Source organism: Pipistrellus kuhlii, unplaced genomic scaffold (genome assembly GCF_014108245.1).
Source record: "Pipistrellus kuhlii isolate mPipKuh1 unplaced genomic scaffold, mPipKuh1.p scaffold_m20_p_11, whole genome shotgun sequence".
NCBI lineage: Eukaryota > Metazoa > Chordata > Mammalia > Chiroptera > Vespertilionidae > Pipistrellus > Pipistrellus kuhlii.
The window spans coordinates 22,164,937-22,178,447 of record NW_023425416.1 but is presented as its reverse complement, the minus strand read 5'-3'; the positions used below and the strand labels follow the sequence as shown (position 1 = coordinate 22,178,447).

Below are 13,511 nucleotides of genomic sequence, written 5' to 3'. Positions count from 1 at the left end.
GAGGCACCCGCCACGGAAAGGTAGTGAGTTCCCCGTCCCCGGAGGCATCCAAGGAGCCACCTGGGGCGTCCTGAGGGCTGGCCCCCTCACCGATGGCTCCTGCAGATCCCCGAGAGCTGCCGGCCCAACATGGAGGAGGGCATCGGCCTGTTCTCCTCGCTGCTCAACAACAAGCACTTCCTCATCGTCTTCGTCCACGCGCTGGAGCAGCAGAAGGACTTTGCCGTGCGGGACAGGTGGGCTGCGGGGCCGGGGCTGGGGCTCTGTCTGCGGGCCCCCAGGTCCCGGTCAACCCGGCTGGACCCTGGGCTCGGGGAGTTCGCCTGCCACCACGTCCCCTGGGCAGCTAGCTGGCCTCCAGCATCGAGTCAGGGTCCTGGGGGTCCTGAGACCCCACTTCCTGGGCCTGGATTCCGCCCGCACAGGCACATCGGTGATAAGGCCACCTGTAGCCACCACAGTGAGGGTCCCCCCCCCCACCACCCCCTCCCCGATCCCACTGACGCCCGTGCCCACCCGCAGGTGCAGCCTGGCCTCCCTGCTGACCATCGCGCTCCACGGCAAGCTCGAGTACTACACCAGCATCATGAAGGAGCTGCTGGTGGACCTCATCGACGCCTCCGCCGCCAAGAACCCCAAGCTCATGCTGCGACGCACGGAGTCCGTGGTGGAGAAGATGCTCACCAACTGGATGTCCATCTGCATGTACAGCTGCCTGAGGGTGAGGGGGCGTCCCCCGGTCTCCCCACGATGGACTGGACGTGGTCCATCCTTCCGCCGGCTCTTCCCGGACGGAGGGCCGTCCCTGCGTGCGGATGGGGAGGGGCTCTCAGAGGAGGGCGGGGCAGCCCCGAGGGTCCATGGTGGACGGGGACCAGGCTCCGCAGAGGCCTGGCTTCCCGCGAGGCGAGGAGCCACCTCAGTCACCAACCCTGTCAGCCACGAAGCTCTCCCCTCGTGAGGGGGGGAGAGATGTGGAAACAAATTAAAATACAGCACAGCTCAACGGCTGAGGCTTCTGACCCGCTGGAGGTTCCAGGTGGCCGCCTGAGAAAGGGTCAGAGTAGGAACGATCCAGCTAAAGCATTGGTGGGGGCGGGCTGGCAGTGGGAGCTGGGATATGGAGGGGAGATGGGGGAGCTGGGGGGTCAGGGGCAGGGCCGGCCGAGGGACAGAGACAGGGTCACCCAGGGAGAGAGGAGAAGCTGCCCTCACTCAGGTGGCACCAGGGGGTGGTGGCAGCCTGGGCAATGCCAGGAGGAGGGGCTGTTTCTGAAAGGAACGGAGGGAAGTCAAGTGAGTCTTTCTGACGAGACGAGGCTGGGAAGGCCTAGGCGGCCAGGTGGGCAGGGCCCTCTGCCCCAAAGGGACCCCACGAAGGCTTTTCCACAGAGGCCAAGCAGTCCTCCGGGGAGCCCTGGAGAAAGACAGGGGCCTGACTGGAGCCTCAGGTGTCCTGGGTCCGAGTCCAGTCTCTGGCACAAACCAGCTGTGCGGCCTTGGAAAAGCATTGCCCTCTCTCTGTCCTGGTTGCTGTCTGTCCCCTGGGTGTGGGGCTGGTGGGGCAGGCAGCGGAGGAGCCCTGTGGTGGGGACGGGGACGGGGACGGAGCAGAGGAGGTGGGGCCTAGGATGGGGCCATCGCACAGCCCCCTGAGGCTCTCCCGGTGACACTGGTCTTGGTGTGGGTCTGCACTAGCTGGTGGCAGGGCCCGCGGGGGCTCCCGAGGCCTCTCTTCCTGCTCCAGAAAATGGGGCCTCAGAGGCTCCCACCCCCAGACCCGGAGAACAGGATCGGAAATAAGAGTTGGCATGCTTGCCCTGGCTGGTGTGCTCAGTGGTTAGAGCGCCAGCCCGCGCATCCAAGGCTCTCCGGTTCAGTTCCCGAGGCAACCAATCGATATGACATCAGTGTTTCTCCCCTCTTTGTCCCTTTCGCTTTCTCTAAACATCAGTGGAAAAAATATCCTCGGGTGATTATTAACAAAAAAAAAAGGAGTTGGCATGCTGTCTTCATCATCTTGCCAAATCTGCCGAACACTATTAAGTGCTTAATTTTTTCCCCCTTAAATCAGCTTACCACTTCACCTAAATGTCTGCCATCAGCGTAACTCCTGGTCTCTTGCTATAACACGACCATGAAAATCAGCTCATGGCTGTGAACTGGATGACAGGGAGACGGGTGGGGCGGGGCCGGGCGGGGCGGGGGGAGGTGAGGGTGAAAGGGGGCGAGGCCGAGGGCAAGAGAGTCCGGTTGAGAGTCCAGGACTCTCCACTCTCACCGCGCTGTGGTGTTGGTGGGACCAGTCGGTGTTCCGCTTCCCCCCGGACTCGCCTTGGGAGGCTCAGCAGAGAAAGCCGGGGCTCGGAGCTGGCCCGGCCGGCGTCCCCGTGCAGCTGTGCCTCTTCCTGCCGGGGGCCGGGCCGCTCCGAGCTCTCGGCCTCCGCAGGGAGGGACGGCACGGCACGAAGGAGCCGCCCGAGGCCAGTGGTGTTCGGCCGTGGAGTCCATGGAGACTCCGGGGGGCGGGGGCGGCCCCAGGACCCCAGCGAAGGCTCTCAGCCAGGCAGCCGGGCGGGCTGGTGGGCGGGGAGCCGCTCCGAGGCCTGGGAGCTGGGATATGGAGGGGAGACGGGGGCAGGAGTGCTGGCGGGGCCTCAGCCCCTGACAGCAGCCCCCGCCCTCCCAGGAGACAGTCGGGGAGCCGTTCTTCCTGCTCCTGTGTGCCATCAAGCAGCAGATCAACAAGGGCTCCATCGACGCCATCACAGGCAAGGCCCGCTACACGCTCAACGAGGAGTGGCTGCTGCGGGAGAACATCGAGGCCAAGCCCCGGGTGAGCGGTGTGCGGGCGGGGTCGGGGGTGTGTGTGTGTGTGTGTGTGTGTGTGTGTGTGTGTGAGAGAGAGAGAGACGGGCTGCGAGGGGTCCCCATGTGCCCGGAGGCTGTGATCCGGCCCGGCCTCCTGGTAGCTGCCGCCCGCCGGGGCCCCGGGCGGTGACGGCGAGTTCGGACTGACCTCCCTCCCTCCCCTCCCTCCTCTCCCGCAGAACCTGAACGTGTCCTTCCAGGGCTGCGGCATGGACTCGCTGAGCGTGCGGGCCATGGACACGGACACGCTGACGCAGGTGAAGGAGAAGATCCTGGAGGCCTTCTGCAAGAACGTGCCCTACTCCCAGTGGCCCCGCGCCGAGGACGTCGACCTCGGTGGGCAGGCGGGCGGCCCCCTGCTGTCAGACGGTGTGGGGGTGGGGGGCAGCCCCTGCCGTAGTCCTACCCGGACGCTCCTGTCACTCCGCCGATGGGCACAGACTGGGCCCTGGGGAGGGACCTGGAGGCGGTCAGATGAAGTGCACCCTTTACTGGGGATCGAGCCCACCGCCCCGGGCCTGGGCCCTTGACCGGGCGTCAAACTGGCAGGCCCCTGCTGCACGGACAGTGCCCAGTGGAGCTGCCCCAGCCGGGGCTGGCGGCACCTTTTCTCATTCCATCAGCAACAGCAACATAACCCCGAGGAGGAGGGCTGTCCAGAGCCCCCGCTCTGTGCTCCTCCCGGGGACCGGCTCCTGCCTCCCAGCACCCTGCTCCCCGGTGTGCTCCCCACTCCCCGTCTCCAGAGCGGGGAACGGAGGCTCAGGGAGAAACGCGGCTGATGTCGGCCCCTGGGCCGGCCCCGCCCCTGACCCCCCCCCCCCCGCCCCCCGTCTCCAGAGTGGTTCGCCTCGAGCACCCAGAGCTACATCCTCCGGGACCTGGATGACACCTCGGTGGTGGAGGACGGCCGCAAGAAGCTCAACACGCTGGCGCACTACAAGGTGGGCTCCCGGCCCCCCGCCCCCGGCCCCCACCCCCCACCGGCGGCCTCCCTGGCCCGACCTCTGACCTCGGCCTCTCCCCTCCGCCAGATCCCCGAAGGCGCCTCGCTGGCCATGAGCCTCACAGACAAGAAGGACAACACGCTGGGCCGAGGTAGCACCGCTGGACGTGGGGCGGGGCGGGGGGGGGCGGGCGGTCCCCGTGGGGAGGCCGAGGCTTCGCGAGGCCGGGCTGTGGCCTCCTCGGCTGGGCCAGGGGCCAAGCCAGGCCCCTCGGACCAGGGACGGCCTGGCGGGGCCTGTGCCCGGGCCTCTCAGCTGACTGCCAGCGGGCGGCCCCACAGAGGCCGCAGGAGGGCGGGCTGTGGCTGCCACGGGTCTGGGCAGCTGCCAGGCCGGAGGGGTGGCTGGCATGCCCGCCTGGGCTTTGGGTTGTGATTTTGCCTCACATCCCACCGCCCACACCCTCCGGTGCCCAGGCCTCATGCTCCTGGGACTCGGGGCTCCCTCCGCGGTCAGGAGCAGGGTCGTGGTTCTCCCCCGCAGCCTGTGGGGCGGGGTGAGGGGGTGAGTGAGGGCAGCTTCTCCTCTCTCCCTGGGTGACCCTGTCTCTGTCCCTCCCTGCCTCTCCTCTCACCTGCACGTGTCTCTCTCAGGGCCTCCGTCTTTCTCTCTGTCTCTTCCTCTGCGTGTCTCTCTGGCTCTCTCCTCTCTCCTCACATGCTTCTTGACTCACCCTGTCTCATTCTCTCCATGTGTCTCTCTGGAACTCACCCTTTCTTTTGGTTTCCGCTCGGTATCTCTTCTCTCTCTCTCTCTCCCTCCCTCTCCCCTCCCTTGTTTATTTACTGTGTGTTTCTCCTCCCGCAGTGAAAGACTTGGACACAGAGAAGTATTTCCATTTGGTGAGTGCCCGCCTCTGGCCCTCGCGGGCGTGGGCCTGGCTGCCTGCCGCCTCGGTCCTCGGGGAGGACGCTCCGGCCCTGGGAAAGGCCGGGGGCGGGGGGCGGAGATGGGAATCCAGAATCGGCAGGGAACCCGGTCATCTGTGCAGACCCAGTGCCTCCGGGAGGAGGATGGGGCCTCCCCCTGGACGGCGGGGGACGGTGCCCGGCCCCGGCCCTGACCGCCGCCCCGGCCTCCCAGGTGCTGCCCACGGACGAGCTGGCCGAGCCCAAGAAGTCCCACCGGCAGAGCCACCGCAAGAAGGTGCTGCCCGAGATCTACCTGACCCGCCTGCTGTCCACCAAGGTAGGCGGCCCGCCCCGCGCCAGGAGGCCGCTGCCCACCCGCCTGCGGGGGGCGAGAGCTCTCCCTCCGGGAGCGGCGGGGCTCCCAGGCTGAGAGGCTGAGGGTCCTGCCTCTGCTCAGAGCCCTGAGAGGCATCTGACAGACAACTTCTGAGGGAGCCGATGCAACAGAGGGCAGAGGAGGCGCAGAGGGGTCAGCGATGTCCCCAAGGTCAATGCGTCCAAGGCCACGCGGCGTAGGTGGCAGCCTGCACCCTCCCTGCCACACCCTGGCTCCACGGAGTTCCCACTCTCTGCCCCCGGCTTTCTCAGCACCCCCGGGAGGCAGGCTTCACTCACCCATTTCACAGGTGGGAAGACTGAGGCCACGTGGCTTCCACAGCCGCCAGCTCCAGTGCCGCCGTCTCCCCAGACCCACGTGGCCCCGGCTGACGCAGCCTCGCCTCTCCCCCCTGCAGGGCACGCTGCAGAAGTTCCTGGACGACCTGTTCAAGGCCATCCTGAGCATCCGCGAGGACAGGCCCCCGCTGGCCGTCAAGTACTTCTTCGACTTCCTGGAGGAGCAGGCGGAGAAGAGGGGGATCTCGGACCCCGACACCCTGCACATCTGGAAGACCAACAGGTGGGCTGTGCAGCTCCCTGTGCCCCTGGGGGCAGCAGTGGGGGCGTTTCAGACCCCGGTCTCTCAGCCCACCTGCTTGGGCTCAGGCCCTCCTAGGCCACATCCCAGCTGTAAATGACTTAACTGCTCTGTGCTTTAAGCGCCCCCCCCCCCCCCGCCCGCCAGCTGTAAAGTAGGGCCATAAAAGTAATTTGCCTTAATTCTAAGAATTGAGGACAGGCGAGCGGTAGGGAAGTGTCGCCCTTCCCATCCTCCTCCCTCCGTTCTCCCTGGGCAGGCCCTGTCCGCTCCCTGTGACGGAGGAGAACAGTGGCTCAGGGAGATGGGGCTGCCCGAGGTCACGCAGCCCTTGGGTGGCTCAGAGCAGCAGCGTCTTGATCCCCCTGCCCAGTGTGTGGCCTTCTTTTGAGGCATGCCTTCGCTTTTTGGGGGTCACAGATCCCAACAAGTTGTTGTTTAAAAAAAAAAACACCTCAGCTGAGCCTCAGAAAAAAAAGCCACAGGCCCAGAAGTTTGTGTGCGGTTCCAGGGGTTTCTCAGGGCGCACAGGCCCCGGCTGCTGAGTCACGGGGGCGCTGCGGGGGGAGGGGGGGGGCGGGTACCAGCCCTCCTCTGGCTCCTGAGGCCAAGGCCTGGGATCCAGGCCCCTCCCTCCTCCAGCCGGTGCCTGCTGCCCATGGCGGACCGCCTGCTGCTGTGAGAGCTGAGGAAGGAGCTGAGGGGGGGGGGGGGGGGAGTATTTCTAATGAGAACCAGGACCTAGCCTGAGGCTCCTGCTGGAGACTCTGGCAGGGGGGTGGGGTGGGGGGGTGAGAACTAGGTGGGCAGTGAGTGTGGACTCAGAACCCTCCACCCCAGCCAGGCCTGCAGCTCCTGCTCCGGCCCCCCGCCCTGCTCCGTGCAGGAAGCCTGGCTCTTAGCTGCTCGGAGCCCGGCAGGGGCGGTCATCAGCCCCATTTGTGGGTGAGCAGACCCAGGTCTCCGGAGGGCCCGTCTTGGGAGCAGGCTGCACATGGAGAACCCTCTGGGCCTGTCTGTCCTCTGGGCCTGGCTGCCCTGCGCCCGGGAGGGGGTGGGCTCACCCTGCCTCTGCTCCCCCCATCCCTCAGCCTTCCTCTCCGCTTCTGGGTGAACATCCTGAAAAACCCCCAGTTTGTCTTCGACATCGACAAGACGGACCACATCGACGCCTGCCTCTCGGTCATCGCACAGGCCTTCATCGACGCCTGCTCCATCTCCGACCTGCAGCTCGGCAAGGTCAGCGGCTCCCGGGGCGGCCTGGGTGCTGACGACGGACAGAGATCTCTCTGCGGGGGGGGAACTGGAGGAGCTCAGGCCTGGGGGACGCGAGGGGTGAACGGGGACATTCGGGCCGGAGGAGACGGCCAGACCTGGCCACTGCAGTCAGAAACTGATCCCCGAAGACCGGCTGCACTGCCTCCGGCGGGCCCAGCATTGGCTCCCAGCGCGGAGGCCCCAGAGCCAGGCCCGGGGAGCCAGGGCGAAGGCAGAAAACCCGCTCGGTCGAGCACAGCGTCATCGGAGAACCCGCCGGGCCGCAGGCCGCCGTCCCGATGGCCTGGGGCCCTCGGAGTGGGCACGGAGGAGGGGTGGGCGGAGGCGAAGGACGACGCAGGAGGGAGGAGAGAGGACGGTGCTCCCGGCAGAGGGGACAGCCTGGGCGAGCGGAGAGGGTGTAAGCAGAGCTGGCCGGGCAGGATGGAGGGCTCGAGGCCCTGCCCTTTGCCCGTGACTTTCGGAGCCGGGCCCCGAGAGAGCGTGGAGAAGGGACGCCTGTGACAGAGCGGGGAGGGCCCTTGGCGCGTTTCGCTCTCGGGCGTTGGAAACGTGGTGGGAAACGTCCCCCTGAGCAGCCAGCCATCAGGCTCCCGGCGAGCTTAGCCACGGAGACCCACAGCCCGAGGCAAGGACGTAAACACAACGGCCTGCGGGGCCTCCCGGAGACGCAGCGCTGGCGCCCAGCCCCCACGCTTTCCCCCTCGAAGGCGCGGATCCCCCGTGGGGTCAGCCCGACAGGCCCTCAGAGGCCGGGGCGGGGGCTCGGCCGGAGGACAGCGGAGGGCGGGGTGAGGAGCCCCCGGCCTGCGGCCGGCCGAGCGGGGCCCCTCGGCGACGGGGCCTTCGTGGGGCTCGTCCAGAGAAAGACAGACCCTTCCCTCCTCTTACTCGTCCCCTCGCTCGCTCTTCCCTCACCCCCCGCCTCCCAGGACTCGCCCACCAACAAGCTCCTCTACGCCAAGGAGATCCCCGAGTACCGCAAAATCGTGCAGCGCTACTACAGGCAGATCCACGACATGACGCCCCTCAGCGAGCAGGAGATGAACGCGCACCTGGCCGAGGAGTCCCGGGTGCGAGGGCCGGGGGGCCGGGGGGCCGGGTCTGGCATCGGACCGCCCAGGGAGAGGGGCTTGTGTGCCAGCAGCAGGCTGGGCCGGGCTCGGGTTCGACAGGTCACGCACCCTCCCTGACGCCCGCCTTCTCTTTGCCTGTAGAAGTACCAGAACGAGTTCAACACCAACGTGGCCATGGCGGAGATTTACAAATACGCCAAGAGGTATCGCCCGCAGGTGGGTGCCCCCGGGGTGCGGCCCTGACCTCCCCTCCCCAGCCCCCCCCTCAGAGAGGCCCCCACCTCGGCATCTGTGGCCCAGGACGTGGGTGCTTTAGGGAGGGGGTGGGCGTGCTCCCCAGAGACCTGCCGGGGCACCCCCGGGGCCCAGGCCTGCAGCCCCACGCCGCCCCCCCCCCACGTCTCCCCAGATCATGGCGGCCCTGGAGGCGAACCCCACGGCCCGGAGGACGCAGCTGCAGCACAAGTTCGAGCAGGTGGTGGCCCTGATGGAGGACAACATCTACGAGTGCTACAGCGAGGCCTGAGCCGCCAGGAGGGAGGCCTCCGCCTGGGGAGGAGCCAGGCCCCGGCCCGCGACTTCGCGTGCGGTCCCCCGTGCCTCCGGCTCCGGCTGGGCCCTGACGGAGCAGGGCCCCCGCCCTGGCCCCCTGGGGGCACCGCTGTCCCCTCCTTCGTGGCCCCGGGCCCGGCCTGTGGGAGGGGCCGTGGATGGCACAGCCGGCCGGCCTCTGGTGAGGCTCCCACCGCCCGCCAGGACGCCCTGTCACCGCCAGCCGCTGAGAGCCCCGCCCGCCTCCGTCCCGCCGACAGACGGACAGACAGACAGACAGACTGGCAAACGTGAGAGACGCCTGGCCCCGCGGCCGCAGCCAGAAACACTACCTCAGCCTTCCGGACGGAGGGGAGGCCTTGAACCAGCCCGCCATCGGCTCCCGACGTAGCCACCGGGACGTCGCCTCGGTCTCCCGTCGCCCGGGGAGGACCCTGCCACACGCCGGTCTCTGCGGCCGCTGGCGGGGTGGGGCCCGGGGCCCCCGGAGCCAGGGGGGCGGGAGGCCCGGGCGGGGCCGGGGGAGGGGGCGAAGTCGCGCCCAGGATGTAGCTGGCCTACGTGATCTTGCTGGAAGCATTTCTAGGGGGAGCACCGCTTTGTTTTTCTAAGAAAGCTTTTCTATATTAAACGCATCGCGCACCAACTGTGAACAGCTGCCGCTCGCGCGGAGGCCCCGGGCGGGCACAACACTGGAAAGGACTGTCCGGAGGCCAGAGGCTCTGGCACAGACTCCCCCCCATGCCCCCCGCTCCCCGCCCCCCGAGAAAGCCGCGCCGTCTGCGCCGGTCACCGCGGCCCTCGGGGCCCGGGCGGAGGGCGGCCAGGCTGCCCCCCGTGGAACCTTCTTTGTAATAAAAGCCTCATGGGAAACGCCGCCCCGGCTCCAGCCTTTGTCCCGAGGTGGCCAAGGTGGGGGGCCCCGGCTCAGACCCGCCTCGGCCTTCGCAGGAGTCACGGCCACAGGACCGCGTGGCTGCCCGCGCTCGCCCGCCCTGGGCCCGTGGTCGGCAAACCGCGGCCCGCGAGCCACCGGCGGCTCTTTGGCCCCTTGAGTGTGGCTCTTCCACAAAATGCCACGGCCTGGGCGAGTCTGTTTTTGAAGAAGTGGCGTTGGAAGGAGTTTAAGTTTAAAAAAAACGTGGCTCTCCAAAGAAATTTCAGTTGTGCTGTTGGTACTTGGCTCTGTGGACTAAGGAGTTTGCCGACCACTGGCCTGGGCTCTGAGGGCAGCAGGGGACCTGCAGGAAGATGTCTCGGCTGCTGTGGGCCCTGCGCCCAGCTCACCTGGAGTTGCCGAGTCCGGGAGGAAGGAGCAGTGTCCTCGGTGTCCCGGGCAGAAGAGCGCAGAGGAGGACCGCCCCAGGCAGCAGCCAGGCAGCCACGGGGGCGGGGGAGCCAGGGGTCTGGGCCTCAGCCCTCAGGGCCGTGCTTCTGCCAGGCTCCCAGCGGAGGGCGGGCCACACTGGAAAGAGAGCCAGCATTTACACACCCCGGATTTTTAAAAATTAATTCCTTTATTGATTAAGGTATCACATATTTGTCCTCATACCCCCCATTCCAATCCCCCACCCCCCTATTGTCCTTGACCACTGGTTAGGCTCATATGTGTGCACGTAAGTCCTTTGGTCCATCTCTCCCTTTTAACCCCACACACCCTGGGTTTTCCGTCCCTCTTAAAGAACGTATCACGAACCCCGTTTTTCAGATGAGGAAGCCGTTCCCCCCAGGCCAGTAGGGCCGGCTGTTCCACACCGGGGCCCACGAGGACGGTCAGCCTGACCGGAGGCCAGCAAATACCCCCCCATCCCCCACCCCCTGCCCACCCAGCTGGGCCTGAGCTGGGGCGAGGCTCACCCTGACCTGGGGAGGTCACCAGAAAGCAAAGCAACTCATTTTTTCCCTTTCACACACACACACACACAAAATAAAAGCACACACATTTATCAAAGGTAAGAACTAGGACAGAAAAAAATTCATACCATTTAAACAAAAGTCCTACAAATGCCAGTTTTTAAATTAATGAGAACAGAAAAGTGAAAAGAGAAAAGTAAACAATTCTTAGCTTTAAAAATAGCCTTTTCCCGTGGTAGCTTCTGGGTAGAGAGATTCGTTATCTTTTCATATTTTCTGTTCTGAGCACTGATTCCTGCTTATTAAGCAGCAGGTTCCTAATTTAAGTTATTGACACATTTGATAGAAAAAAAATTTTTGTTGATGTGATTAAATAGGATTAAATACGCTTCCTACAGAAACACCAGGAAGTAAAAAAATAAAAAATTAAAAAAAATAAAATTTACCTCCACCCACCCACGGTTAGTCTCTCAGAGGATGCCAAATGCCATACTTGCCTGGGCTGGGGGCAGAGGAGTGAAAACCGGGACCAGGGTATGCACACCATTTTGAAACCTGTATTTCCCCCGTGCGACAATATGTCAGGAACATCCTTCTGTCATTAAATATTCCACAGCCTGTTTTAATGCCTAATTAACATGCAACTCCTTCCTGACATTTAGAAATGCCTTTGCAAATGGAGGAAATCTCCCGATTCCGGGGTCATTTCTCAGCGCAGGCGGGGGCCGCCTTCTGCGAGCCCCCCGCCCGCGGCCCCTGTCCAGGCCCCGAGGACTTGCCTTGCAGCCACAGGCGTCCGCTGCTCCGAGGGTCCCCCGCCGTGGCCTCGGCGCGGAGTCGTCATGCAGAGGAGACCGGCCCGGGTTCCTGGTGCCAAAGGAGTCCGGCCCCTGCCAGGCCAGGGCACTGCCCTGCCTGCCGCTCATGCAGGCGAGATGCCCAGGGATGCCCCCTAACTAAGACCCTGCCTGGGTTCCTCCCACAGCCCCTGGCCGAGCCACGAGGAGAGCAGACACACACACACACACACACCACCTTGCGAAGTGCTAGCCTAACCCCCTGCGCCAGTCAGCTCACGGTGCCCCTCGGGGCCCTGCTGGCAGACACGCCAAGGAAGCTGTCGGCACATCTAGACAGCGCCCTGGGTGAGGTTTGGGGAGGAGAGGATGGGGTAGAGAGCAGGGTAAGTTATGCTGGGCTGCCTCGGTTTCCCTTTATGTGCCCTCTGCTCCCTTCTTAAGTCCCGTCCAGTTTACTCCGGACTCCCTCCAAATCCATCCTCTCTTCTCCGCCCCCAGCCTGGCTTAGCTGTCCCCCCACATCCGGACCATCTCAGCAATCTCACGGCCACGCCGAGTCCTCACCCCAGTGGAAGGCTGCCAAGCAGTCACCGAGCTCAAACTGTGATCCAAACTGTGGATTCACCATTGACCCCATTCTACATCCAATCCCTCAGCAAATCCCCTCCATCCAACACCTACCCCTACCCCACCACGCCCAGCCCTCCCTCCTCAGCCACCTTCCACCAGCGGGGAGGACCGCTGCCGGGGCCTCCTCACGGGCCCCTGCGGCTCCCCGTGTCCCTCTGAAGTCACTGCCGCTCCCTGACCTCTAATGGCTCCTCACCGCATTGGAAAAAAACACACAAAACAATTCTCACCCTGGATGACAGCCTTTGAGGATCGAGGCCACTCCTACATAAGGCCACTTTGTGCAGACTAAGACAGATTCTGTCTAAATTTACATAAACAGCCGGGACCGGTTTAGCTCAATGGATAGAGCGTCCGCTTGGGGACTGAAGGGACCCGGGTTTGATTCCGGTCAAGGGCATGTACCTTGGTTGCGGGCATATCCCCAGTAGGGGGTGTGCAAGAGGCAACTGATCGATGACTCTGTCTCATCGATGTTTCTAACTATCTCTCTCCCTTCCTCTCTGTACAAAATCAATAAAATATATATATAAAAAAAGAGAAATAAATTTACATAAACAAACATAGAAAGTCAAACAAAATGTAAAGACAGAAGAAGAGCTCACAAATAAAGGAACAGGAAAAATCCCAGGGGAAAAACCCTAAAGGAAATAAAGACAAGTAAAATGCCTGATAAAGAATTCAAAGAAATGATCATAAGGATGCTCACCAAACTTGACAGAAGAACAGAGGAACTTGGGGAAAGCTTCAACAAAGATTTAGAAAGTATAGTAAAGAACCAAGCAGACCTGAAGAATATAATAACTCAAATGAAAACAACAACTACAACATTAGAAGGAATCAATAGCAGATTAGCTAACATAGAAGAATGAATCGGTAGCCTGGAAAAAGACTAGTGGAAATAAACCAATCAGAACAGCAAAAAGGAAAAATAATGAAAAGATGAGGATAGGGTAAGAGACCTCTGGGATAACAAAGTGCCCAAACATTTGCATTATAGGGATCCCAGGAGAAGAAAGGAACAGAAACTTTAAGGCAATAATGCCTGAAAACTTTCCTAACCTGGTCCAGGTTAGGAAGCACAGAGAGTCACAAACAAGAAATACCCAAACTGACCCACTTGAATACATATTGTAATTAAAGTGCCAAAGAGACCATCTTGATAACAAATTACATACAAAGGAAATCCCACAAGGATATCAGGTGGATTCTAAGCAGCAACTTCATAGGCCAGAGGGAGTGGTAGAACTTCTTTAAAATACTAAAAGAAACAACCCTACTACCCAGCCAAGGTTATCATAAAGAGTTTCCCAGATAAGCAACACTAAAGGAATTTATCACCATTAAGCCAGTTTTATAAGAAACGTGAAAGAATTTTATTTATGCAGAAAAGGAAAGGCCATTAACAGAAATAGAATAATAGGAGAAAGAGAAAAATCTCACAGAAAAAGCCAAATATTTAATAAATACAGCAAATCAGACATTTTAAAAGCTACTACAAGGTTAAAAAAAAAAAAGTTTCAAACTCAATTCAAACTACAATAAGTAGGTAGGAGATATACAACACAAAAAGTTCTGAAATATGACATCACTAACAAAGCGTAGAGGTGGGAGTA

General features: G+C 62.3%; 1 protein-coding gene across 1 annotated transcript in view; it reads left to right on the top strand.

Moving 5' to 3' along the window:
* Positions 1-9,103, top strand: part of PLXND1 (plexin D1) — a 59,884-nt gene extending 50,781 nt beyond the window's left edge. Inside the window, exons 24-36 of the mRNA XM_036431187.2 lie at positions 106-236; positions 523-721; positions 2,690-2,836; positions 3,051-3,207; positions 3,712-3,815; positions 3,906-3,969; positions 4,686-4,720; positions 4,962-5,066; positions 5,524-5,687; positions 6,797-6,944; positions 7,916-8,056; positions 8,201-8,275; positions 8,469-9,103. Coding sequence (XP_036287080.1) covers positions 106-236; positions 523-721; positions 2,690-2,836; positions 3,051-3,207; positions 3,712-3,815; positions 3,906-3,969; positions 4,686-4,720; positions 4,962-5,066; positions 5,524-5,687; positions 6,797-6,944; positions 7,916-8,056; positions 8,201-8,275; positions 8,469-8,585 — 1,587 coding nt within the window. The 3' untranslated portion in view covers positions 8,586-9,103. The remainder of the gene's footprint in view (positions 1-105; positions 237-522; positions 722-2,689; positions 2,837-3,050; positions 3,208-3,711; positions 3,816-3,905; positions 3,970-4,685; positions 4,721-4,961; positions 5,067-5,523; positions 5,688-6,796; positions 6,945-7,915; positions 8,057-8,200; positions 8,276-8,468) is intronic.
* Positions 9,104-13,511: the final 4,408 nt, after the last annotated feature.